At 37.1% G+C, this 26155-nt stretch overlaps 4 protein-coding genes across 4 annotated transcripts; all 4 read right to left on the bottom strand.

The window, feature by feature from the left end:
* Window positions 1–4550: 4550 nt before the first annotated feature.
* Window positions 4551–5749, bottom strand: LOC128198660 (pupal cuticle protein C1B-like). The gene is made up of 2 exons (XM_052885028.1): window positions 5622–5749; window positions 4551–5191 (listed from the first exon to the last, which is right to left on the bottom strand). Exons 1-2 carry the CDS (start codon window positions 5631–5633, stop codon window positions 4643–4645), a joined length of 561 nt encoding a protein of 186 aa, XP_052740988.1. The 5' UTR covers window positions 5634–5749; the 3' UTR covers window positions 4551–4642.
* A 2940-nt stretch (window positions 5750–8689) lies between these two features.
* Window positions 8690–9820, bottom strand: LOC112048323 (pupal cuticle protein C1B). The gene is made up of 2 exons (XM_024085812.2): window positions 9664–9820; window positions 8690–9309 (listed from the first exon to the last, which is right to left on the bottom strand). Exons 1-2 carry the CDS (start codon window positions 9790–9792, stop codon window positions 8773–8775), a joined length of 666 nt encoding a protein of 221 aa, XP_023941580.2. The 5' UTR covers window positions 9793–9820; the 3' UTR covers window positions 8690–8772.
* Window positions 9821–13060: 3240 nt separating this feature from the next.
* Window positions 13061–14511, bottom strand: LOC128198631 (cuticle protein 16.5-like). The gene is made up of 2 exons (XM_052884932.1): window positions 14391–14511; window positions 13061–13771 (listed from the first exon to the last, which is right to left on the bottom strand). The coding sequence occupies exons 1-2, from the start codon at window positions 14400–14402 to the stop codon at window positions 13154–13156; spliced, it is 630 nt and encodes a 209-aa protein (XP_052740892.1). The 5' UTR covers window positions 14403–14511; the 3' UTR covers window positions 13061–13153.
* A 7590-nt stretch (window positions 14512–22101) lies between these two features.
* LOC112048330 (uncharacterized) lies at window positions 22102–23284 on the bottom strand. Its single transcript, XM_024085818.2, has 2 exons — window positions 23130–23284; window positions 22102–22731 (listed from the first exon to the last, which is right to left on the bottom strand). Exons 1-2 carry the CDS (start codon window positions 23139–23141, stop codon window positions 22201–22203), a joined length of 543 nt encoding a protein of 180 aa, XP_023941586.2. The 5' UTR covers window positions 23142–23284; the 3' UTR covers window positions 22102–22200.
* Between the last annotated feature and the right edge of the window lie 2871 nt (window positions 23285–26155).

The raw sequence follows: 26155 nt of genomic DNA, 5'->3' as shown, positions 1-26155 counted from the left end.
TGTAGTCCAGGGCTCACTTGTAAAGAATAAAAAAAAGACAGAGAATGCTGATGTACCTATATTTAGACTAACTTTTAAAAATTTCATATTAGGAAATCATAATGATTATTGATTGATAGAATCGATTCTCAGGTGACGAATTTACACATATTATAATTTTGGAATGTCAACAGACTATTAAGCAATGTTTCAAAAGAAGCCAATAACGTAGTACTCAGACAAGCCAGCGCTGGCCTTTTCTGTGTTGTTTAAATGAGACCAACCGAATTTATTTCATTCCTGCAGGGCTAGCACGGGCAAGGGAGAAATTTATCCACGGGGAGAGGATAAAACGTTTATCCCCCACACTCGTTTTATCCACTCACCGCGCATGGGCACGTCGGTGGATATAATATCCCCGGTGGATAAACGGAGGGAAAGACTTGTCAACCCATTTGTATATCTATACTAATATTATAAAGAGGTAAAGTTTGTAAGTTTGTAAGTTTGTCACATTTTTTAAATGGGGTAATCTTCGGAACTACTGGTCCGATTTTAAAAATTCTTTCACCAGTAGAATGCTACATTATCGGGGAGTGCTATAGGCTATATTTTATATTAGTATCATATATATTAGCCGAGTTAACACAGTTTTTTGTCATACAGGTCGGACTGAAAATCCTCTTAAACAGACTTATTCGCATGCGCTGCCTTAACTATTGCGTAAAATTTAAATTAATGTATGGAGACTTTATGTATCTTTAAAAGTTCAACAAAAAAGTCCGCGACACCATATATCTATCTTCTATATATTAGCAGATATAGTAACTTTTGTGTTTTAAAAATTATTAATTTTATATACTTAGGTTCACGTCATTATTTATACAACTAAACTTTAATCCTTATTAAAATAAATTATTTAATAATCACAAGGATATGATGGTGATAAGATTTGCCCTTTACAGTATGTTAATTACTTAAATAGTTTCGGAGATAATACAAAATTTCTAAAAGACGCAGAAATTCCGCTATATGTCGCCCGGCGCTTTCATTTACGTAGTTCCCGTTCCCGTGTTAATATGGGGGTCAAATATAGCCTATGACACTCGCAAATAACGTAGCTTTCTATTGGTAAAACAATTTTCCAAATCGGTCCAGTAGATCCAGAGATTACCTCCTACAACCACACGAACTTTACCTGTTTATATTATTAGCATAGAAGTCTATTTCTCTTGGTCATACCACCACTCTCGAAGGACTGGACCGATTTTGCTAAGGGTAGGAGTAAGATAGAGAAGTTACAGGGTAGGGTAGGGTACGGGTAGGGAAGCGTAGGGGTAGTGTAGGGGTAGGGTAGGTTTAGGGCCGGGTTTACGGTAGTGGTAGGGTAGGGGTAGAGGTAGGGTAGTGGTAGGGTAGAGGTACGGGTAGGATAGGAAAGTGGTAGTGTAGGGGTAGGATAGGCGTGAGATAGGGGTACGGGTGGGATAGGGGTAGGAAAGGGATAGGGTACGGGGAGGGTAGAGGTAGGATGGGGGTAGGGTGTAGGTAAGGTAGGGGTAGGGTAGGGGTAGGGTAGGGGTAGGGTGGGGATAGGGGTAGGGTAGGGGTAGGGTAGGTGTAGGGGTTGGGTAGGGTAGGGTTGGGGTAGTGGTAGGGTAGGGGTAGTAGTAAAGTTGACATCGAAATTTACGCGGACGAAGTCGCGGGCGTCCGCTAGTATCTTATAAATTGGCATTAGGTATATTAATAGTCCGAAATAAACGTAAATTTGATAATATTTGGTTTTTTTGTGCATATTATTTATCTGTTTTCTGTTGGCATTGTTTTGTTTGGTGATTGTTTTTTGCGGTGGTTTGTAGTAGGTATCTATAGTATCTATCATACTAGCGGACCCGGTCAAGCTTCGTTTTGACATAAGTGCACTTGTTCTCTATCCCTACTCTACCCTTCTTTACCTCTACCCCTACCCTACCCCTGCCCTGCCCCTACCCTACCCCTACCCTACCCCCGCCCTACCCCTACCCTACCCCTGCCCTACCCTACCCCTACCCTACCCCACCCCCTACCCCACTCCTCCCCCCCCTCCCCCGCTCCTCCCCCCCCCTCCCCTACACCAACCCTCCCCCCACCCCCTCCCCCCCTCCCCCCACCCCCCTCACCAACCCCTACACCAACCCTACACCCCACCCCCACCCCCTACCCCACCCCTACACCACCCCTACCCCGCCCTAACCCCCCTCCCACCACCCCCCCTCCCCCACCCTCCTACCCCAACCCTACACCACCCCTACCCCACCCCTACCCTACTCCACCCCTACCCCACCCCTACCCCACCCCTACCCCTACCCCACCCCTACCTTACCCCTACCCTACCCCATATTGCGAAGCAATTGTTAAAGACCAAAACATGCGAGACATAATTGTTTTTTTAAGTAAAGTTTTATCCCCACATCAACTTCACAGGGATAAATTTATCGCGTTTAAATGTCAAAAGTCCCAAAGTATATCATTTTATCCACTCCTTATGCCATAGTCGAGGAAAAGATCTCCACGCGTAATGTCAATCGGGGATTAATTTGTCTTTCCCTTGTGGCCATGCTATGACGGGTGGATTTATATCCTTAGTCAGTGGATATAATGGGTGGATAAAAATTTTATCCCTTGCCCATGCTAGCCCGGCTGGATTATTCTTGGGGTGAGCACAAGTTTTGTGTTTTTAAAACATGAATTTGGGACAAATGCGGATGCGGACTAAAAATAAATGTTTATTCGGATACTTAAATACTGCTTTAACTCCAACAATAGTAAGTTATTCATCACACAAAGTTTCTAGTATCGAATCACGTTTTTGCTTATTTTGTTAGCATTGCTAAGCTCATAAGCACTCGTCCTCTCTATAAGGTTGAACAAATTTTAATGTTTCTTCCTCATGCTGCCTCGGGTAAGCAGTTTATCCAGACAAGCCAACACTGGCGGGAATAGAGTGGTAGCCTGTATTTCAAGCCTGTGACTTCTGTGAAGAAAATAACGTTTTAGCTAATTGCTTATTAATTTTTGTTCACACTCAGTAGGTATGCTAACACTAAAAATGAAAAAATAATTTTTTTAATAAAAAGTAACCGATTTCCAACTCAAAAATTAACCTAAACTAAAAAGCGAAAAATAACATCTTACCTATGTGCTATCTTTTGATCAGTTTGAAGGCGATGCCCATCCAGTGTCATATTTTAATTAAAGCCTTACCAATTGCCAATTCTTGTAATTTTAACGGCTTGAATTAAAACATCACTGTCTGAGGATGAGGATGGTGAATGAGGATGAAACATCAAAATTCGTTTAACTGTATAGAGATCACGAGTGCTTTTTAATAAGCGTTGCAATGCTTAGAAATAAGTAAAACTTCGGCACTAGAAGCGTGCCTGCGTGATGGAATGAAGTTAAAGCATAAATTAAAACATTTCGACCATAGATACTCGTGCCTACATTTATTTTTCAACTACCGCTGCATTTGTCGCAAAATCGCAAAACGTGTGCTCCCCAGGAATAATCCAGGAAAGAAATTAATTTAATGGACTCATCTAAACAACATGGGCCAGGTCATTGGCTTGTCTGATGACTGGAATCAGCGTTATTGGCTTTGTCTAAACCTTGGGATAAGGATAAGCGAATAATAAAAAATTCGCCTATAATAAACGTATTAGAAGAATAAATTACCCACAAGAATTGTAACACTTATTTATATATTTATTTATTATTCTACAAAAGAAAAATACATTTCAATTAAGCCTAACTATAGTGCAACACAAACCACAGTTGGTTTTACTGTGCACTGGTTATTATTACATAATACAATTTTTAAGAACTAAAATAATTAACAAACAAAAATCATCACTTACAGAAGGTCTTACTGAAAATATATCTTTTTTAATTAAATAAAAAACCATCGATGCTTTCTGGCATAAGAGTGCCCTTGCAATATTTAATTAAAAGGCTGGACTGAAAAGGTTTGATTACTTTTTATGTAGAACACTAGAAGAGTTCATTGTTTGTTTTTTAATTGTGCACAATCATTAAATTATATCGTAGACATTATTAACCAGTGGACCGCGACTTCGTCTACGTTAAACTCAGTTTTCAAAAATCCCGCGGAACCATAATTTTTTCGGGATAAAAATTATTATATGTTGCCCAATTATCTCCTTTATTTTTCACTAAAAGTCCCATTTAAATCGGTTCAGCCATTGCAAAAATTTGCCCGGACACACAAAAATTTAACACTTGCAATTAAACAATTTAGCACTTGAAAAAACATAGTTATCTTGAAATCACAGACAGACACTTGAATTTAATTTATGAATTGATGTATTGATAATGAGACGTGATAGCCCAGTGGATATCCCCTCTCATCCTGAGACTATAGTCGTGCTCAACAGTGAGCAGAATATGGGTTTTTAATGTTGATGACTGATTGATATTGATGATGATGATGATGACGATGACGATGATGATTAATGATTGATTAGGTATACGCCTGGGAATATCTGGGTTATATAAGGAAAAGTCAGTATTTTTTTAACTGTGTTTATTTACTGTTTAGTTTCATTTCAATAAATTAAAGTGAGACGTATTTACATATTTGGCTATTAATTTTTTTAACATTTTACCATCCGTAGTTGACACCCAAACCAGAGTAGGTGACGTGAGAGACAGCGGGTGCAGAAGAGTAAGTGATGGCAGACTTCAGTACGGGTGCAGCAGCGTAAGTGGAGTAGGCGGGAGCAGCGGCGGCGTAAGTGGCCACGGGAGCAGCGATAGTCTTAGCGTAAACAGGGCTGGAGTACGCAACTGGGGCAGCGTGGGATACTGAAGAGTAAGATACAGCGGGGTGGGCCACGGACGAGTAAGATACTGGGGCGGCGATGGTTTTAGTGTACACAGGGCTAGAGTATGCTACTGGAGCAGCATGGGCTACGGATGAGTAAGACACTGGGGAAGCGATGGCTTTAGTCACCAAGGGCGCGGAGTAAGCAGCGACGGCGGGTGCGGAGTACGTAGTGAGCGCGGGAGCTGAGTGGGTAGAGATGGTTTGGTAGGACACAGCGGGTGAGATTGTTTTGGTGACGACGGGTGCTGCGGCGTACGCGACGGGTGCAGCGTGGAGAAGGTTTCCAGCTGAGGCGATGCCTGCAGCGCACATGAATACGATGACCTGAAAAATACCGTAAGGTTATGTAAGGAATAAATTAATGAAGAACCGACCAAATAATTTAAATAAAAAAGTTATATAAATCCACATGTCCTCAAAAAGAAAGTACATTAGACGTCCTCGTAGATTGTAGTTAACATAGTTTTAATAGAACGATTAGTTCACAGTCTCTATCAGAAGGTATCTTAAAAAGATGTTTAAATATTTCTGTAGAACATTTCCCATTTAAAATAACATTATTGGTTTACAAAGTCATGCACTGAGATTGATCAACATAAATCACAGTCTGGGATGTTTTAAAATTCACGTCGTGGAGAAAGAAAACTACAGCGAATGCCGAGAAAAACTTTAAATGCGTCTAACTTTAAACTTGAATGACACTTGTTGGTAACTTCCTAAGAATTAATTAGCACAAATAAACCTCCGTTAGTACCTTGGTGTACATGGTTGTTTTGGTTTCGTTGTTGTTGTTGGAATGATTTTGGGAACAACTTTAGATGCTTTTATATGCTTGTGCGGAACAGGTATTGACATTCACGATGTACCTACCGTCTTACTTAATGCTCCGGACGTAGCTTCGGGCGTATTCCGTTTCAGTGTCAAGGTCCATCTCCGATCATTCAATTCATTATACGAAGCTTGTACGGTTCCATAAGGAAAATTTCCTTCGCAGCTTCTTGTTCTCATGAACAACTTTTGAACTATTTTTAGATATTTTATCGTCCTTTAAGTAAGAAACACGTTTTGAATATATAACGAGTAGCTATAATTATTTTATGTAACATTAATAGTTTAATAATTAATTAAAGCATTTTATCTAAAAAAGGATATGAAAAAGTTACATTTTTATAATATTTCTTGAATAACAAGCAGATCCGCACTTGTTGTTGTAAAGTAGAAAATAGTCGCGTATAATAAAACATCTACTCCTTTCCTCGTATATACGAGGATCCAGGCGGCTCAGGATCGTGATGTTTGGAAGTCCCTACAAAAGGCCTATGTCCTGCAGTGGACGTCCATTAGCTGACATGATGATGATAGATGCTCGCTAGGAATATATCCTACAACGTGTTTATTTTAAGCAAGGCTTTACACCTTACCAGAACAATAGTTTTATCAACCTTACTCTTCAACACTTACTAAACTACGTCCTCTAACAAAGAGTACTTATGTATAGGTACTACATAATATTTATACTTTTACTACTGTAAAGCGTGCTTGCCTAAAAGATTCACTCCATAACTGTTGTAGATAACCAGATGACGGCTGGTAGGCACAAGAAACTAATAGGGCATTCTATCGAAATGATAGAATGCCCTATTGAATATGAGGAACGAAGCACCAAACCACTTAGTAGACGTCCAAGGAATATGGATTACGTAGCGGTGCAGATCTCGGTAATACCTGACAGTCCTGTTATATATAATGATGAAGAAAAAACAAAATAAAATAGTTCCCGAGCACAATTCTTGATATAAAATTATTATTTTTTAGAACACCGACAGACATATTTGGTAATGCTCCAAACTTTAAAGTATAATTTAGTTTAGTTTTAACTTTTTTCATCGCTTCACTGCCTATACCTAAGATCTTTACTATAATCCTACAGCGAACTTTACAGCAGTTTTTAGCAGAATAATGTACTTTTTGTTATAAACTTAACTTATCGAAATAAAACTATCTAACGGTAACATAACTCTACGAACGAATTTAATATGTTTATATTTTTAAACTAGGATTGCGCTTGGCTACACAATTATGCACTTATAGAAACCTTAGGTAATGGTGCAATGGTGAGCTTTAAGTTAAAGCGCACTTATCTAGAAGACTTGTCTTTGGAATTCAACACTAACACAGCTGTTCGTGTTAGAAACGTACTCGTAGATGCAAATTGTTTCGTGTGTGTCGTCTGGACCAACAAGGTCAGGATACCATCTTTAACGGATCAAGTTGTTAGAGTTCTAGAGCCTATACCACTGAGGAATTAGTTTGTTAAACTTTCACGCTTAAATTACTTAAAAGATCGTCATGAAATTTTGCATTTAAAAACAATTGTAAATTTCAGTTTATTATATAATTGGGGTCGCTTATTGTTCACTCTGTCATTTAATGAAAATAAAAAAGTATAAGCAATAAATAATTGTTGCGAGTATGTGAGTACTTCCATTCTTTAGGTATATGTATAAGTTAATTTATTGTATAGCTAATGTAATGTTATGCTATATTAAATAGGTGTGTAAAATGTTTGAAATTACCACGAACAAAATTAGAAAAAAATTGCATTGACATTTAATATTTAAACACAATATTTAAGTAGGTATCTAGATTATCAATAATAAATATTGAAAAAGTTTAAAGTTAAATTTAAAAGGAAATGTTTACGAAAACAATGTTTTTTATATGGTCAATATACTTAATACTGATTGACTGCTTCGTTTTACCCAAAGAAATGTTCAATTTCAATTGAACTATTCAGTTATGTGTATACAGGATGCTGAGGAGTATTTTCCATAACTCTGGGGTAATATTCCTTACTGAAAATAAATTAAAAATGTTTAAAGAACATGTGTTCTGAATAAAATTTTCGGAGTAAATAGATCTTCAAATGTATCCCTTATACGCATCCTTTTAATTATTATGAAGTAGCCAATCTTTAAAATTTTAAAATCATAGGACAGAATAGGCGTGTGTAACATTGATAGTCGGAATTATTTGAATTACTTTGTATGAAAACATAAAAAAAATATTTTTTAATCAAAAAAATATTCGTTGTACAGTTCGGCTCCTATAGTTGACTCGTCAACTCCTTGAACTTAATAGAATAGATGCAATACGTAAACTCCGAAGCAAATGAACAACAAGCAGTTCTTATACAGATCAATTGATTTTAATATTGTAATCTTTTTATAGAAATCTATTCTTGGGGAAGGTTTAATGTTACGTTGATGATTCAATTATCAGTTCAAAGATATCAGCGTTTTTCTATTACACTGAAAGGAACTAGTCATCTAAATAAGCTGGTATGAGGACTTTTGTATAATGGCACCGAATACAAAAGTTCAACTTATAATGGCCAAGAATTTAATTCTTTAAGTAAAGATCAGCTCTTATTATTTTGTTCGTTAGCCATTGAACCGAAACTTCTTCACATCTTTTTTTAACCGTTTATTTGTTGACTATTAACTAAGGTTACAATACATTTTCGCAACTCTCAATATATAAATCTATTTTAAAAATTATATTTAAAAAACATATTATTCCGCTATTCACACATTTTTCCTTTGACGACGTACGTTATTTTACATTTTTAATTTGTGTGTAATTTTCCAACTGACGGCACTCTGTTATTTTAATGTTTCTAGTTTATCTAAAGTTAAGAGTAATAATAATATGTGTCATTTTAAAGTTTACAAAATTAAAAAACCGCTAATTTATTTTAAAAATCTGCAAACTACATTAAAAACTCATGTTACACAGTATACAGGAAAAATAAAAGAATCATTTCATAATTTTTTTTTATTATAAAATAGTCAATAAATTATAATAAACATAATAACGTATATTTACATATTTTATCTCATTGTTTACCACCCGTAGGTAGCGCCTAAGCCGGTGTAAGATACATGAGAGACAGCGGGTGCGGCAGAGTAAGTGATGGCAGACTTCAGTACGGGTGCAGCAGCGTAAGTGGAGTAGGCGGGAGCAGCGGCGGCGTATGTAGCCACGGGTGCAGCAATGGTCTTAGCGTAAACAGGGCTGGAGTATGCTACTGGGGCAGCGTGGGCTACTGAAGAGTAAGACACGGCGGGGTGGGCCACGGACGAGTAAGACACTGGGGCGGCGATGGTTTTAGTCACTAAAGGTGCATGGTAAGCTGCCACGGCGGGTGCGGAGTACGCAGCCAGTGCGGGGGCTGAGTGGGTAGAGATGGTTTGGTAGGACACAGCGGGCGAGATTGTTTTAGCGACGACGGGTGCAGCGGCGTACGCGACGGGTGCAGCGTGAGCAGTGGTTTGCGAAGAGTAGGATACGGAAGATACTGGGGAGCTGTACGCAACCGGAGCAGCGTGGAGGAGGTTGCCAGCGGAGGCGATGCCCGCGGCGCACAGGACGACTATGACCTAGAACAAAATAAACATTAAGGATAAACTTATCACAACAATATACTCATAACTTATTAATTTAACAAATATTATAGAAATTAACAAAACTCTCACTTCTTATCTTTTAAGACAACAGAAATTAAAAACCTAAAAATGTGAATTGATTTTTATGATCCTTTTTAATTTTAAACCATGGAAATGAAGACAAACACTGTCAAGGCTGCAAGAAAACTCATCAAGGAACCACAAATAAGCGTTTTGCCGAATCATAGTGATTCGCAAAACGCTTTAGTAAAAGCCGGTACACAATCGTAATGAAATGGAATTGTGAAATCCATGATCAATATCTGTAAACAAAAGTATTGTTCCTACCTTTGTGTACATGTTTGCTTGTTCCGTTGTAGAGGATGGAATGATTTTCGTTTGTACAGCAGATGCTTTTATATCACATAGCCGGTAAGTGTTGGTATTGACATTTTGTGTGTACTCGTTTTGGTACATCGCCGCGGGCGCTTTTATTCAGTGTCAAGGTTGTGTCGGGTCGAACTTCACAACATGAAATACGAGTACAAAAAAATACTTCGCTTTACGTTGACTTGTTTACTTCTCTAGTGGTGGAACATGATGGGTCTCAGTGGCGGATTTACAAATATGCCGCCAGTAGGCTATTCAATTTTTTCCCGCCCCTGCTGTCCTTTGAAATTCGACACTATTGCTCGCAAACATTTTTATTATATTTTATCTGTCGGTAACACTGCGACTTTTAATAGTTTTAGTACATACGTTAGTAGTACTATTTTAATGAAATTTTCATTGAAGTTTTTTTTTATTTCTGTAATAAAAACTATTTGGGCCAAATTTGCCGAACTCTGAAATCTGCCGCCCTAGGCTGCAGTCTACTAAGCCTAATGGTAAATCCGCCAATGGTTTACTATGAAAAATATTAGGTGTTTCTTTATTTCAATTAGGCAATTCTTCAGTCGCTATGAAGTGGGGATATGGTGATTAAACTCACCACATTGCTTCTGAACGGATGGCTAGCTAAAAATGATAATGTTAAACTCTTTTAGGCCAAACAATCAATCTGTTAATGATAATTATCAGGACCGACGGCTTAGGGTGTCTGTAGGGTGTAAAGGTCTTACACCCAATTTCCTTTACTCCAGCTTGAAATTCTTTATTAACATTTTTTTCGGAAGAAAGAAGAAGGCTAACCACTGAACAAACGATGTCTTACTTGTACTTAATTGTAATTGTGATTGCATGTTCTATGTATATGCGTATCGTATTTTTAATTAAAATTAATGTCCATCGCAAGGTTCATAGAATTATAGCTCTAGGCAAAGGTTTTAGTTGAGATGTTAAAGTTGTTCATTTTATTATGAAACTAGTAGACGCCCGCGAATTCGTTCGCATGGAAATCGATGTAAGTTTTCAACCCCTATGTCCTTCCCTTCATTATATCACCCTTCTATTTCTATTTTCGCATGTTTTACATCTATTAAATACTTCACTAATCATTTTGATTATAAATACAAAATAAGCACAAGCCAGCTACTGTTTAGACCGTATCATTGTTTTCTACCAGTCGTGACTGTGAAGCTTGCACTTTGAAGCTAATCTAGAAAAATATTTGTATGACCAATTGGCCAAGGACCTTGTTTATAAAGTGATATGAAGTACGCTGTACAATTGCCATACGAGTATGTTAATGTTAACCTCAGTAAATGATTTGTTTCCGGTTCACTTACCAATAAATGTCAATTTACATCCTTTACAAACGCAACATTATTACATCGAAAAATGTTAATAGATATAATTAACACTATCACGTATTATCACGCAATCGTCTTACATTACATTATAAATGCGATAGTTTGTTTGTTTCACAGCTAAGCCTCTTAACTGATTATAAAAATTCTTTCACCTATGTATGGTAAGTTACATTATCAGCCAGTAGCATAGGCTTTTAACATAAACTTTTTGATAGGTATATCAAATCCTAAGTGTTAGAAAAAATTACAAATATTTTTTTTTCAATTTAGCATGAACATAATATGTCAAGGGAAAATATTTATAATAGGCCAAATTATTTTTTTTCTAAAAGGGTAAAGTTATTTTGCATCAATACATAATATATCAACCATACATGATATATCGACGGCCTCCGTGGCGCACTGGTATGCACGGTGGATTTACAAGACGGAAGTCCTGGGTTCGATCCCCAGCTGGACCGATTAAGGTTTACGATGTCGTGTAGAAACCGAAAGGGGAGTGGATATTCATCCTACTTCTACAAAGTTCGCCCGCTTCCATCTTAGATTGCATCATCACTTAGAGATTGTAGTCAAGGGCTAACTTGTAAGGAAAAAAAAACGTGATTACGTACCTAGGTCATTTTCAGAAACTAATGCTAGTTAAGTTACTCGTTAAGCTTTGAATTCGTACACAGTAATAAATTAATGAACTAAAGTTAGGAAAGGGAAGTAAGCAGGAATGATATGAGTACTTGTGGTTGCAATGGAATATAATAGAAATTACAGGATAGGGAAACGGGGTTGAAGTAAGGACAAAGAGTACGCTAGCTACGGTTCCTTCTCATCGACCTTATAAGGCAGATGGTTTGACTTTAACAGAAGCTGCACATAACTGTAATATTTGTATTTCTAATTCAGGAATTTATTATTGAAAATAGACGCATTCGAACCTGAAAATTCTTTCGTAATTCATCAGGGTAATATATGAAGTAGCTTTAAAGATGCAAATAATAATCATTATCGTAATTATAAATCAGTGATTTTAAAGGACTTTAAAATAAAAACTTTTTCGTTTTTCCTTTCCAAAGTCTAAAAAAATGTTGTCGCGCCTAATTTACACTTTGTGGACTTCTTTTATGATTTATTTATTTGCATCTATATAAACCATGGGTATAAACGAATATAAGAAGTCCACAAGGTTTTTAGACCACAGGCTTTTCTGTGGTTTAAAAGATATGCTGATATGAGCAATTTTGAACAACCTATTGTTTATATTCTACTTCTAAACTAATAGTTACGAGTAGTTTGGTTGTTTATATCATGTGAACATTTTTTTTACCTATCCGGCAGTGAGTGTATCAATAGACATATCATTGTCTTCATTTACTAGCGACGAATAGTGGAAAAATTTTATCTTGATAAGCTAACTATTATAATATTGAACCCTAAATTTCTGCAGGGCTAACGGGCTGTGCTGAAATTTAAGAGATCTTAGGATCAACTTTATACGCCTGTTGAACTAATTGATAGATACTCCATATTTTTTATAATTTTTTGGCTTTCCGGTTGGATGGAAAAAAGTTATGTTGTCATGTCAAAATACACTACATGACTAATATTCTTTAAAATATGATATTGTAGGTGGTGGATCAAAATGTTTTTTGTTGAAAGGAAAGATTCATTATTAGGTATTTTTGTTACTATTTTCTCTATCATTTATTTGGATCTTGTTGTTTGTGCTAATTATGTTAGCGAGTAATGAATTTTATATTTCTCTTTTATGTATAATTTTGGCATCATTAGATTTGTTTAATGTTATATAGTTTTTCATTGCAGGGTTAGTTATTACGAATTTATGTACAAAAAACATTAAAATAGGATAATTTGATAGTATAGATAGTTTCAAACAAGGTGTCTATAAATTTAATAATTGCAGACAGAATTGAATATTTTGTGATTCAATATTTAATTTAAATCTGTTATGACCTAGTATTAGTAAAATTAAAGCACCATTTTATTTTTGATTTTTTTTATTCTGATAAAATAAATATATACACGTTACATTATATTAATAACTAGATTTGTACACATTGGTAAACCAGTGATCACCAGCCGTGACCGTAGCCTCCGTACGCGACAGCGGGAGCAGCGTGGGCAGCATAAGACAGGGGAGCGGAGTACGCGTACGCTGGGGCAGCGTAGCTCTTCACTACCGGAGCAGCGTAAGTGGAGTACGCAGGCGCTGCGGCGTAGGTGGAGATAGCGGGAGCAGCGTACGCGGAGTACGCAGGAGCGGCGGCGTAAGTGGAGATAGCGGGAGCAGCGTAGCTCTTGATGATGGGTGCGGCGGCGTAAGTCGCGACGGGTGCGATGGCTTTAGCGACAACGGGTGTGCCGTGAGAAGTGTGAGTGGAGTACGTAGACACAGACGACACTGCGGGCGCGACGGTCTTGACGATTGGTGCGGAGTACGCGACAGGCGCGACGGTTTTCACGATTGGGGCGGAGTACGCAACGGGGGCGGCGGCGGCGTACGATGTTACAGCGGGAACGGCGTAGGATGAAATGGCTGGAGCGGCGTAGGTGGAGTACGCGGGTGCAGCGTAGTTAGCACCGTATGCGTAGGGTGCGGCGGCGTATGAGGCGACTGGGGCTGCGGCGTATGAGGCGCCGATTAAGCCACCAGCGCGAGCGGTCGCCACCGCGCACAGGAATACTATGAACTGCAACAAAGAATTTACACTTTAAATAAATAATGATCAGTTTTCATTGTTTCTAAACAAAAACATATTGTATTAATTTTCATATAATTATTTTTATGATAGGCACATGAATTTCTGCCTAATAGATATTGGCAGAAACCGAAAGGGGTGTGGATTTTCATCCTCCCCCTAACAAGCCGCTTCCATCTTAGATTGCATCATCATTTACCATCAGGTGAGATTGTAGTCAAGGGCTAACTTGTAAAGAATAAAAAAAATACTAATTAAAAATAAAAATATTATGTTTTTGTACAACTATTAAATAACCATGGAATTCGCTTTTGCAAAAATGTAATTAATAAATTTTCATGCACTCTATACTTATATTTATATTAATATTTAAGAGAAAATACTTTATTGCATTGTATTTTAATGACTATCTTGTTAACTTATTAAAACAAAACTATTTCTATCTGTTACTGATATAGTTAGTAGAAAATATTTTATTTTAAATTATTAAATTAAAAAAAATCGTATACTTTTTTATACACTAGGTATAAGTTAACTGAAATTCTATATACTATTCGAAAATTCAACAGAATATTATAAAAAAAAATATTTTTTTAATATTCCATTTTACCTTAGCTGCCATTTTATGATATTAAATCCACTTTGCAAGTGATACGGTTAGAACGTAGGCGCGTTCTTATATACCATTCTCGAATTGTACCCCCGTAGCGTTGCTTGCGTCTAGAGCATTAGGATGTCAACATTTCTTACACATTTAATTTGATACACGCGGTTTAGACTAGCTTTTTACTTTGTAATCCAAAATAGGCATAATTTATGTCTAGTTATACATGAGTACAATATATTCATGACCTACTTATATCTAAAACTATTCATATAAACAAATATAATTAATATTTATTAAGATATCAACTATGTTACATTGTAAGCTTCAAAGGATGGAGAGATGAAATGAAGTCATGGCCGTTTTGAAAGTGTGAAAATACGCGTCTTTTGATGTGTGAAATGTAGATCAATGGCACATCGTCGTTTCGTTTTTTTAGTGTTCTATCTAATTGGGTAGTTATGATTATTTGTATGTAATAATTAGGTACAAAGTGTGTTTTTTTTATTTCTTTACAAGTTAGCCCTTGACTTCAATCTCACCTGATAGTAAGTTATGATGCAATCTAAGCAAGCGGGCTAACTTGTTAAGAGGAATATAAAAATCCACATCTCTTTGGGTTTCTACATGACATCCTGCCGGAACACTAAATCGTTTGGCGGTACATCTTTGTCGGTAGGGTGGTAAATAGCCACGGCCGAAGCCTACCACCAGGACCTACGTCTCGTAAGTCCACCGCGCATACCACTGCGCAGAGGCGGTGCGATGCTGACCAAAGTCAGTAATTTGGATAACCACGTCCTCGTCATCAACCCGTATAAACCACCTCGGGTATAAATACATAGGTGTCTTTAGCAGTTTACATCAGTGCTTTTTTTAAATGAGGTTCTGGAGCTTGGATCCACCACAATGCGGATTCGTAGTTTTAGGAGACCATGTTTCACTAAGTAACGATCCTTATCAGATGTAAAAAGACTGGAACAGACAGCATAACGTATTCTTCAAGGAACGGGGAGCGCTATTAAGAAATTATTGGAAAAGAAAAGCACAACCACTAGTCGAAACATAACAGGTTAACAATTGGACAATACCAGGACAATACCAGCAAGTAAGAAAAGTGTATGACCAGATATATTGTCTGTTAGTATTTGGACAATCGATAGTTGTTAATTCAATAGGTCCCAATACAAGTACACCATCGCTACGACCCAAAGTTGAATGCAGGCGGTTCAGGATAGTGATGTTTGGTCCCTACAAAAGGCCTATGTCATGCAGTGGACGTGTATCAGCTGATATGATGATGATGATGATGATGACCGCCACCACCCAAAGTTCACGATCCTGCACTAAAAAGCGCTGTGTTGGTCAATGCCCACTAGATAGAACGACGACATAAAATCGGGTTGCAGGGAGCCGGAAAACGGCTCTAGAAGATGGTGTTTGGAAGTCTTTACAAGAGACCTGTCCAGGAGTAAACGTTCATTGGCTGATGGTTGTGGTAATGATGATGATGATGATGATGATGATGATGATGATGATGATGATGGATGTCTATTTGACTAAGTATATTAAGTACTGTAAAGTTAGGTTTTTCCAATATTTTTTTACTCTTCTAGATATATATGTTTATGATAGCCTTGAGTTGTTTATTGTTATTTACATCTGTACGAAATTATTATTTAAGTTTTTCCCTAATTATAAAGATTATTTCTTGCATATTTTAATGTAACTTTCAAGCCTTACTTTAATAGGTTCCTATCATACCTTAGTTATTTGTACAACAATACATAGAAGGTTCCTTTGTTTAAATAATGGATTGAGATACCTCGTCTAATTTTCGAATTCAGTGGTTTTGGTAATGGAATTCGTTGAATGTCCTTTGATCTAGAAAATACGTGACAGGCATGTCATGCTCAGCTTTTGTTTTTTGAAAGCAAGCGCATTTTTTTAACCGAGTTCAAAAATGAGTGACTGACAAAAACTAGTTTATAATATTAGTAGGATCAAACTATCTTTTTGGGTCTAAAAAATACGTTTGATCCTACTAATATTATAAACGCGAAAGTTTGTATGGATGTTTGGATGTTTGTTACTCTTTAACGCCGTTACTACTAAAGCGATTTGGCTGAAATTGATTTTAATGGAATGGAAATAGATTTTACTCTGGAATTACACATAGGCTACTTTTTATCCCGAAAAATCCGTGGTTTCCCGAGATTTGCGAAAACTGATGATTTTGATGATATGAATGTTTGTTACTCTTTCACGCCTCGACTACTGAACCGAATTATCTGAAAATTGGAATTGATATATATTATAGCATGGATTAACACATAGGCTATTTTTTATTCCGGAAAAATCCATGGTTCCCGAGGGATTTGTAAAAAACTAAATTCCACGCGGGCGAAGTCGCGGGCGTCCGCTAGTGAGATTATAAATAAAACGACCTTGTGTTGCAGACTACGCTCGTTGGTCCAGTAGCTAGTTGTTTTTATTCTCTATAAGTTAGCCCTTGACTACAATCTCACCTGATGGTAAGTGATGATGCAATCTAAGATGGAAGCGGGCTAACTTGTTAGGAGTAGGATAAAAATCCACATTCACAAGATCCCTTTCGGTTTCCGGTTACACAATACTGGAACGCTAGATCGCTTTAGTTTATTTTACATTCGAGCAGCGTGCTCCAAGCTCATTTCATCATCATCATAATTAGCACACGGACTTCCATTGCTGGACATAAGCCTCTTGCATGAACTTCCAAATACAACAGCTGTCAGAATCCAGCGGCTCCCTACAACCCACTTGATGTCCTTGGTCCACTTAGAGGGGGGTCGACCAACCCTGCATCGGAAAGCGTTCCGATGCAGGGTTGTCATTCCATCGCCTTGGAACCCCAACGTCAATCGTGAAACCATGTGGCCTGCTTATTGCAACTCGCTGAGCTGAGCGGTTAGTTAATTTGGTTCTTCTTCGGAACTCCTCATGTCTGATTCGATCACGCAGTGAAACTCCATGCATAAGTCGCTGCAACGCCCGCTGAGTGTCTTTGAGTATTCTAATGAGGCCCATAGTTAGCGACCAAGTCACTAACTATGGGCCACTGGCAACACGCACTTTTCGTATTCTTTCGTCTTCAGGCATTGAGGAATTTTGTTCATAAAGAAACTCCTTTTGGCCTCTCCTAATTGGGAGGCCTAGCTCTGTAGCCGTACCGTTAAAATAAACTGATAATGACTATGAAGTTAGAAGAAATACGAAACTATTGACCCAAGGATGAGTTAGCCATCTATATCTATACTAATAATATAAAGCTAACGAGCTTGTATGTTTGCTTGAACGCACTAATCTCAGGAACTACTAGTCCGATTTGAAAAATTCTTTCAGTGTTAGATAGCCCATTTATCGAGGAAGGCCCCCGTATACATTTGGGAGCGGGAACTACGCGGGTGAAACCGCGTGGCATCAGCTAGTGTAAAATACTTGCGGATGCCCCAATTTCGTCCGCGTGGAAGCAATGTTAAACTATTATTATATAAACCTTCCTCTTGAATCACTGTATCTAATGATCAGATTTAAAGGCATGATATTTTAAATGAATTAATAAAAATAATTATACAACTGGCCAGTAAGGTGTTTCATACTTCCTCTATTGCAGATGACTCATATCCTACAGCTTGTAATTATCAAATAGTTTACGCCATTTTATTCTGCAAGGACTTTGGCGTATTGAGCACGAATGTTGAAGTACTTTCATAATTGTTGATCGTTCGGTTAGTTCCCACAGGTGGGCGAAGAAACCAATGTACATTTGAATACGAGTAATGATTGCTTGACATTCGTTTCCTGTGAAATCAATTTAATATTCAGCAATCGGTTTTGCAGTAAATAGATACATACATCCAACTAACCCAGAAAAGACATTAATCTTTTCTGGGTTAGTTGGATAACCCCTGGCGTAAAAAAGAGGGGTGTTATAAATTTGTCTATGTATTTATACCTATTTTATAATGTCTTAATTGAGCAACAAGAAGAAAATTTTATTTGTTTTGCTGGCAAGAAAAAAAACGTAAAAGTTAAAATTTTGTGAATCTCCAACAGTCAGGAATTTCGCTACTTTCATCACGAGCTGTTATAGCCCAGTGGATCTAAGTGGTGGAAGGCCGTCTGCCTTCGATTCAGAGGGTGTAGGTTCGAAGTCGGTCCGGGGGAAAAAACCTCTAAATGGGCTGTTAATGTTGAATAAAAGTAAATCACAACTCAAACTTTAAACTTGTTGAGTTGTTTTGTTTTGATATTTTTCTTATCAATTCAAGGTCAAAGCTTTTACCTTGACCGTAAATTGGCTAGTTACTATTCCACTGCTAAAGACGTTCCGCCAAGATATTTAGCTTTCCGGCACGATGACGTGTAAGAACGAGTCAGGGCCTATAGCCATGTGGCACGTCGATTCTCTTTCTACAATTGCAGACGCTTCGAAAATGAAATAACAAGATATTGAAAATTATGAAAAACCTCCGAAGGTCATGAAATTATTATTTACACTCTCAATCAAGTCATCAATATTCTCTTTCAGTGCGCTTTCATTTGAGACCTAAGAGCACTCGCATACAAATCACCTTTCATACAAATCAAACTAAATTGAAATCGCTTCATCCGTTCAGGAGCTATTGTGCCAAAGACAGACAGACTGACAGACAGACAGACACACACTTCAAACTTATAACACCCCTCTTTTTGCGTCGGGTGTTTAAAATCTATGGGAATGACGTTTGTTATAGGTCGGGTGATCAAGTTCGAATGTCACGATACATTTTTTAGTTTTCGTAACGCAGCGTTTGTAGAAAGAGAATCCACGTGCCACATGGCTACAGGTCCTGATCTAAGGTTTGTATAAATTTATCTTTCAGGTTCTTGCGCTATCATGGTATGGTAGACTGCGTTATCAATAACATCAGGGGAGATCCCAGTCATAACATAGCTAATGAATATAGTCGTTTAAGCGATTATTTCAAATGTGCATTATGCAAGTAATTGCTAATAAACGCATCTGCAATAACACGTAACATGCATTGCGTTAGTATGTATTTAACTATTTACTTAGTTGCAGTAAAAATAAGCAACTTGATCGCGACATTGAGAAGGAACGCTTTGTCACAAGAAAACAAAATAGAAAACTAAACAGAGCAAAAATGTTGACATGCAAATGCAGCCTTATTTTAGCAACTTCTTACAGGCAACCTTTGGTGACAGGGCCTACAAGAGGAGCTGTATATGAGGATGGAAGTATTTTGGTACAAACTTCCGAGCAGCAACTAGACATTCCTCATTTAATGAAGACTAATTTATCTGTATCTCTGCGATCGAATTAGAAATAAGTTCGGTAGAAGAACCAAAGTCAACAACATAGCTTATATTCAGTCGCATAATAAACAACGAAAGTTATTTAGACAAATAATACCTAAATATTGTCTCATAAAAAGGTTCAAATTCACTCAGCGGGCGATAGAGCGATCTATGTTTGGGGTTTATTTGCGTGATCGAATCAGAAATGAAGAGATCCGCAGAAGAATCAAAGTCACTGATATAGGTCAGCGAGTCGCAAAGCTGAAGTGGCAATGGGCAGGGCACATAGTTCGACGTTGGCACTTTCTGAGCACACAAATCGACATTGTAGACAATATCATCATCATTAACATCCGATGCACGTCCGCCGCTGGACATAGGCCTCTTGCATGGACTTCCAAACAAAACGGTCTCAAGCCGCGAGTATTTGGCGGCTCCCTGCAACCCGCTTGATATCATCAGTCCACCTTGTGTGGGGTTCCAGCACCTTGGGACCCTAACGTCCATCGGCTCTTCGAACTATGTAGTCTGCTCATTGCCACTGCAGCTTCGCGACGCTGAGCTATATCAGTGACTTTGGTTCTTCTGCGGATCTCTTCATTTCTGATATGATCACGCAGATAAACCCCAAGCATAGCTCGCTCCATCGCCCGTTGAGTGAATTTGAGCCTTTTTATGAGACAATATTAAGGTATTTTTTGTTTAAATAGAAGAGCCGTCATAGCCCAGTGGATATGACCTCTGCCTCCGAATCCGGAGGGTGTGGGTTCGAATCCGGTTCGGGGCATACACCTCAAACTTTTCAGTTGAGTGCATTTCAAGAAATTAAATATCACGTGTTTCAAACGGTGAAAGAAAAACATCGTGAAGAAACCTGCACACCAGAGAATTTATTAATATTCTGCGTGTATGAAGTCTGCCAATCCGCATTGGGCCAGCGTGGTGTACTATTGGCCTAACCCCTCTCATTTTGAGAGGAGACTAGAGCTCAGCAGTGAGCCGTATATGGGTTGATAACGACGATTTGTTTTAATAGCTTTCGTTGTTTAATATGCTACTAAATGAAATTACGACAATTAGCTTTGATCGCCTCAGTTTCGATGCGCTAGTGACATGTCTAATAGTATAAAATCTTGGTGTCTAGCTATCACAAGCACTCATTATAAGTGAATACGTGAAAGAGCCGTATGTTGACGTTTCGCAACACTCCCGGACAGGTCAATCGTGCCTCGCCTTCATGAAATCTGAACTAGACTAGACAGGTTAAAGTTATACCGGTAAAGCAATATGGTTTGTTGTACAGGACACCATATTATACGTCCTATACCGCTGCTTTGTTCCACATCGAGATTACAATACCCTTAATTGACAAGATCAACACTTGTAGAATTTTGAACTCTATATCTGTGAGATACGGTAGATTATGCTATAGTCTTGTCTTTAGCACGTGTTTACGACTAATACAATTCAAGATTTAAAGCATGTGTTTATTTATTTAATATATTTTCTTTGTCATCGTAATGTTGGTGTTATGATGAAATATTCGGTATCTTTTGTCTCTCCAGCGATGTAATTAAGTATAGAGAAAGCGTTCGCATCATACAAAGTTCCAGCAGCTCTGGCACATGGAGACACCAAGGCGACAACGCTTTGCGCAAAACTTATGCAATAATAAAATATAGAGCGGTAAATTATGTATGTATACAATTTAAACGTTTATCGTTTTTGAGGTATAATTTATGAAACCGTATTTCTTTTAAATCTATATTTTGATGGTGAGTTTAATATTTTACAATCGATCAAGGAATATGTCGATACATACCTACTTAATATATATTAATAACATTCTGTTTTAAACGCAGCGTGGTGGATCTAAGACGATTCTTTCTACTCTAAGGAGAGAGAAACTGTAATGCTCGACACTCCGATAAGCCCACGACCAACACACGATCAGTTTTATCGGATGTCAAGCCTTTAGCGCTTGAGGCGTGTGAGTTTATTGGATGGTGTGTAACTGGCATTTTGTGTGTGTATGGTTAAACGTAGTCTGATAATGATGACTGTGCTTAAAATAAAACAGTTTTTTTCAACAAAGTAACAATATATTTTTTTAAATATCTACATTATAAAAACACTTAACATAGCTTTAATAATAAATAAATTAAACTTAATTAAAATGTCAGTCGCGCATGAAAATGTACAATTTTAAATGACTCTTATGGCCTCATTCGCACGAGTGTTTAAAACGCGTTACGTTAAAAACACAGCATTGACACTTTTATAACGTTCTTAAAATTAGTTTAATTCACGGTCTATTTACAACACCCAAAATTGAAAATGCAACACTGTGCGATAAAAAATCGTCATGTTAAAAACGCTGTCGTGTGTACAGCACAATATACTTGGGAATGCATTTATTGTACAATAACGCTTTTTTAACGTCCGTTAAAAAAACTCTCGTGCGAATGAGGGCTTAGTAATTTAGTCTTACACCGTGACTGTTGTAAATTTGGGACACAGGGGTTCCTGAATAAGTGAGAGTGGTTCCTTGATTTGCTGCTGGTATATGTGAACCAAAAGGTTGTCCATAGGCTGTTGAAATAACTGGACCTGAGTATAAATTCACTAATGGCGTAGAATGACTGTGAGTGGTATATGTCACTGGATCCGATGTTCTTCTAAGTGGAGGTGGAGTGAAGGCGGGTTGGAACAGAACTTGACTCTGTACTCGAGACGAGTACCGTGAATTACCTATATTAACTACATTGTCAGATCTCGCACTTGCAAATGGTCTATTAATAACGTTAAATAAGGGTCTTTGAGATGGGTATGAAGGCGGTAGGTCGTCCATATCTTCGTATATAGGAGCAGGTGTGGTAGGGTAGTATCTTCTGGTACCTGGGCCATTGTTGATTGAAGAGTAAAACTCTACTGTTGGCACTGAAGGGTAGTCGGTATATACGTCAGCTTTGGTATAAGCTAAGAAAACTAACACAGTGATTACCTGAAAAAGAAAAAGGATTTATTAATATTTTCACTAATTAAATTTAGTTTGAAAAATGCTGGAAATGAAATTATGCTTGCCTAATTTGGTCTTTATGATCTACCTATTAAAATAAAAATCAAATAAATTGAGAAATGTCATCTACCTACTGTATGATATCCACCAGTAGGCAACAGATGACATTAGTTACATAGAATCTCTATTTCTAATGTTAACTAGCATACGTCAAAGATAATTTTAATTATACTGCAGAGCTATGAACTCCACTGGAGAATTTAATTCCTCAAAATTTTGTTGTCAATGATATTTTGAGCATGGCTGTCTCAGTCGTCTCGATGAATCCTGGAATTTTTATTTTTGATAATTAACGACAATTTTATATGTAAGATTATAATTACCTTGTCAATCATTTTTATGTTTCTACGCAGACCCAATTTAAAGAGTGCCAATGTACTTTCAAGTACTCAGCTTTTATACGATGTAACAGTATGAAAATTAATCTTACTTCATCAAGTCCAGCCTTTTTTGTAAAAGATTGCTTTTACATGGCTCGTTTTAATACCAAAACCAGTCTTGACCTTAAACTCTGCCTTTAACCGTATTCAACGAACGTTCCAAAATATGTAAAAGTAGTCATGTCATGGTATAATTCTGCACATTTTTTAATAACGTGGGTAGGTAAGTTTAATTTTTTACAAGTTTTAATCGCATAATATTATCTCGGCCGTGAGTGCTAGGTACTCGTGAACTTTACTTGTTACGATTATTATCTCTTATAAAATGCGTATTATGCAATGACTTGCGACTTGGCTATTGCGCAATATTAGTAACCCGGTCCTTTTTAACTATATTACTAATGTATAGATGATACATCATCACTATGGACATTGGACACCCACATGTAAAATATCTGTAATAAATACTGTTAAACAAATATCTTGATTAACACGTTCGCTGCAGTAATTCCTTAACACGGTACGAGGTTTTTTGACCTCGTACTAAAACTATCTGTCAGGTCAATTGACCTCGTTCTGCACCACAGAAAGTTTTAGTACGAGGTCATAAAACCTCGTGCCGTACCAGAGGAAAGAACAGAAAAGTCAGTGCCGCAGTGAACGTGTTAGTATAAAGTGTATTTGTATTTTAAAACACAACTAAAACTCTTGATCCTCCTGTATCCAATCCATTTGATGTCGTCAGTGTACCTAGTGAGATGTCGATCAACACTGCACTTTTCGGTGCAGAATCGCCATTCCAAAACCTTGCGACCTCAAGGTCAACAGGCTCTCCAAACTATATAATTTTAGGGTACATCATTCTATAGGGTCTTACAGTACGGTTATTTTTGATTCTTGAAGTATAGTTATATATCCGATATTATTATCCATTTCTGTATACTTAAAAATCTTTGGTAAAGTTTGGTCCATTTCAGGTCCACTCTTGTACTCCGTTTCATAAACATTTTAAAAATACAAGTATTTTATTAAAATCTAAATAAGCGATTAAATCTAACTAAATAAAAAGAAATAAATAAAATGAAAACCCAAGTTTTCGAGATAAGCCAAGATGGCCCCCATAAAACAACTATGACAGCAAACGTCAAATAGACTACTGCATTGAAAACGTCATCAATCCACCATTATTACCCATATTAGTGTTGCATTTCTTGGGAGAGAATGAATATTATTTCGATAGAATTAAAGTAAATTCGTAGATTTGTATAATCAAAAAATATTTTATTTCCGCCAGGGTACAATGCTTATCCTGGGCTCCATATAATTTTAGACCATCTCCTTTTATTATACCAATCATTAGAACTACAAAACTCTCGCTAAATAAACAGTAGTTTTGTTGTGTGAAAAAAAAACCACAAAGAATTTTTTTTTTTTTTTTGAAATTTTTTGAAGTGTCTAGCAAGTTTAAACTGTCTGATTTAAATAAGGAATGAGTAATACTACGAGACGGTCAAGATACGAAGGCCACCGCAGTTACCACGACAACATCGATGGATTTGTTTTATAATGTAGAACGAGAATAAAAACTCAAATTTCTACGTAAAAATGAGGTTATAGACACCAATTCTAATCAAATATTATCTGTACAAAACTGTTTTGTTTAAAATCCGCCCCTAAACACTTAAAAGAGGGTGAAATTTTACATAAGACTTTTTGCAGTTTTTAAGGTTTCCTACCTTGCTAAAAATCGGTATACAGGCTCTTTGTTATCTACGAAAAATACCAGAATCTTTACATTGTATCCCCAAATGGAAAGATATATTCTAATATCGTCTACAGTAGCGTATTAATATAATATTCTATTCGGAGTTCTCTTCTGTGTTCTAAGCCGTGTTACCCCGAAAAGTGTTAGCAAAAGCTGGTATAGATATTTCTATTACCTTTTTATTTATTTTCTTCCCTTTACCTTATGCCTTTGCACTTTAAATGCATATTTTCAATTTATAAACCAGGGCCGTTGATTTATTCATCTGTGAATTATGCAGATTTGTGATGTTTTATTCATGCTTAGATCGTTATCGGGTCCCGATGTATTTTTAATGGGTTTATCTTCAGTTATAATCCACATCTAAATAGTTAGTTCCAGTTTCATTGGTCTGCAGATATTATGATAACCATCGCACTAAAAAAATATAAAGCACCTATTATTTTTGTGCTGAATTTTATATGAATCTTTGTAGCTAAAAAATAAAGCTTTCGGATTTGTTTTAATGTTTGTTCATTTTAATCCTTGAAACTAGCATTCAGATTTTACAAATGCATTTTTTTTTTAATTTTTTACAAGTTAGCCCTTGACTACAATCTCACCTGATGGTAAGTGATGATGCAATCTAAGATGGTAGCGGGCTAACTTGTTAGGAGTAGGAAGACAATCCTAAAAAGACACCCCTTTCGGTTTCTACACGATATTGTACCGAAACGCTAAATCGCTTGGCGGTACGTCTTTGCCGGTAGGGTGGTAACTAGCCACGGCCGAAGCCTCCCACCAGCCAGACCTGGACCAACAATCGGCTGGGGATCGAACTTCCGTGTTGTAAATCCACCGCGCATACCACAGCGCCACGGAGGCCGTCAAAATTTGTTCTAATAATCTTGTTTAAAAAAGATACTTGGTTTTGTACGTACTAGATTTTTTAGGAAATATAACCTAATTACGTAAAACTGAAACTCAAAAAAGTTCATTTGCTTGTCAAAAATAACTAGTTTACCTTACACATTAGCAGAGTAGTGATAAATAGGATTCTTTATACAAGAAAACTATTTATATTTAAAATCTCTAGCTTAGTTTATAGATTTGTCCCTAATAGAATGACCTAACCAACAAATCCGTTGCGTACAAATAGAGCCCTTTATTTAAAATTCAATTACTTTGCCTTAGTAGGTATAAGATTCGTAAAAAACTCGTTGTG

This window comes from Bicyclus anynana, chromosome 13 (assembly GCF_947172395.1).
Source record: "Bicyclus anynana chromosome 13, ilBicAnyn1.1, whole genome shotgun sequence".
NCBI classification, from domain to species: domain Eukaryota; kingdom Metazoa; phylum Arthropoda; class Insecta; order Lepidoptera; family Nymphalidae; genus Bicyclus; species Bicyclus anynana.
This window is presented reverse-complemented; position numbering and strand designations above follow the sequence as displayed.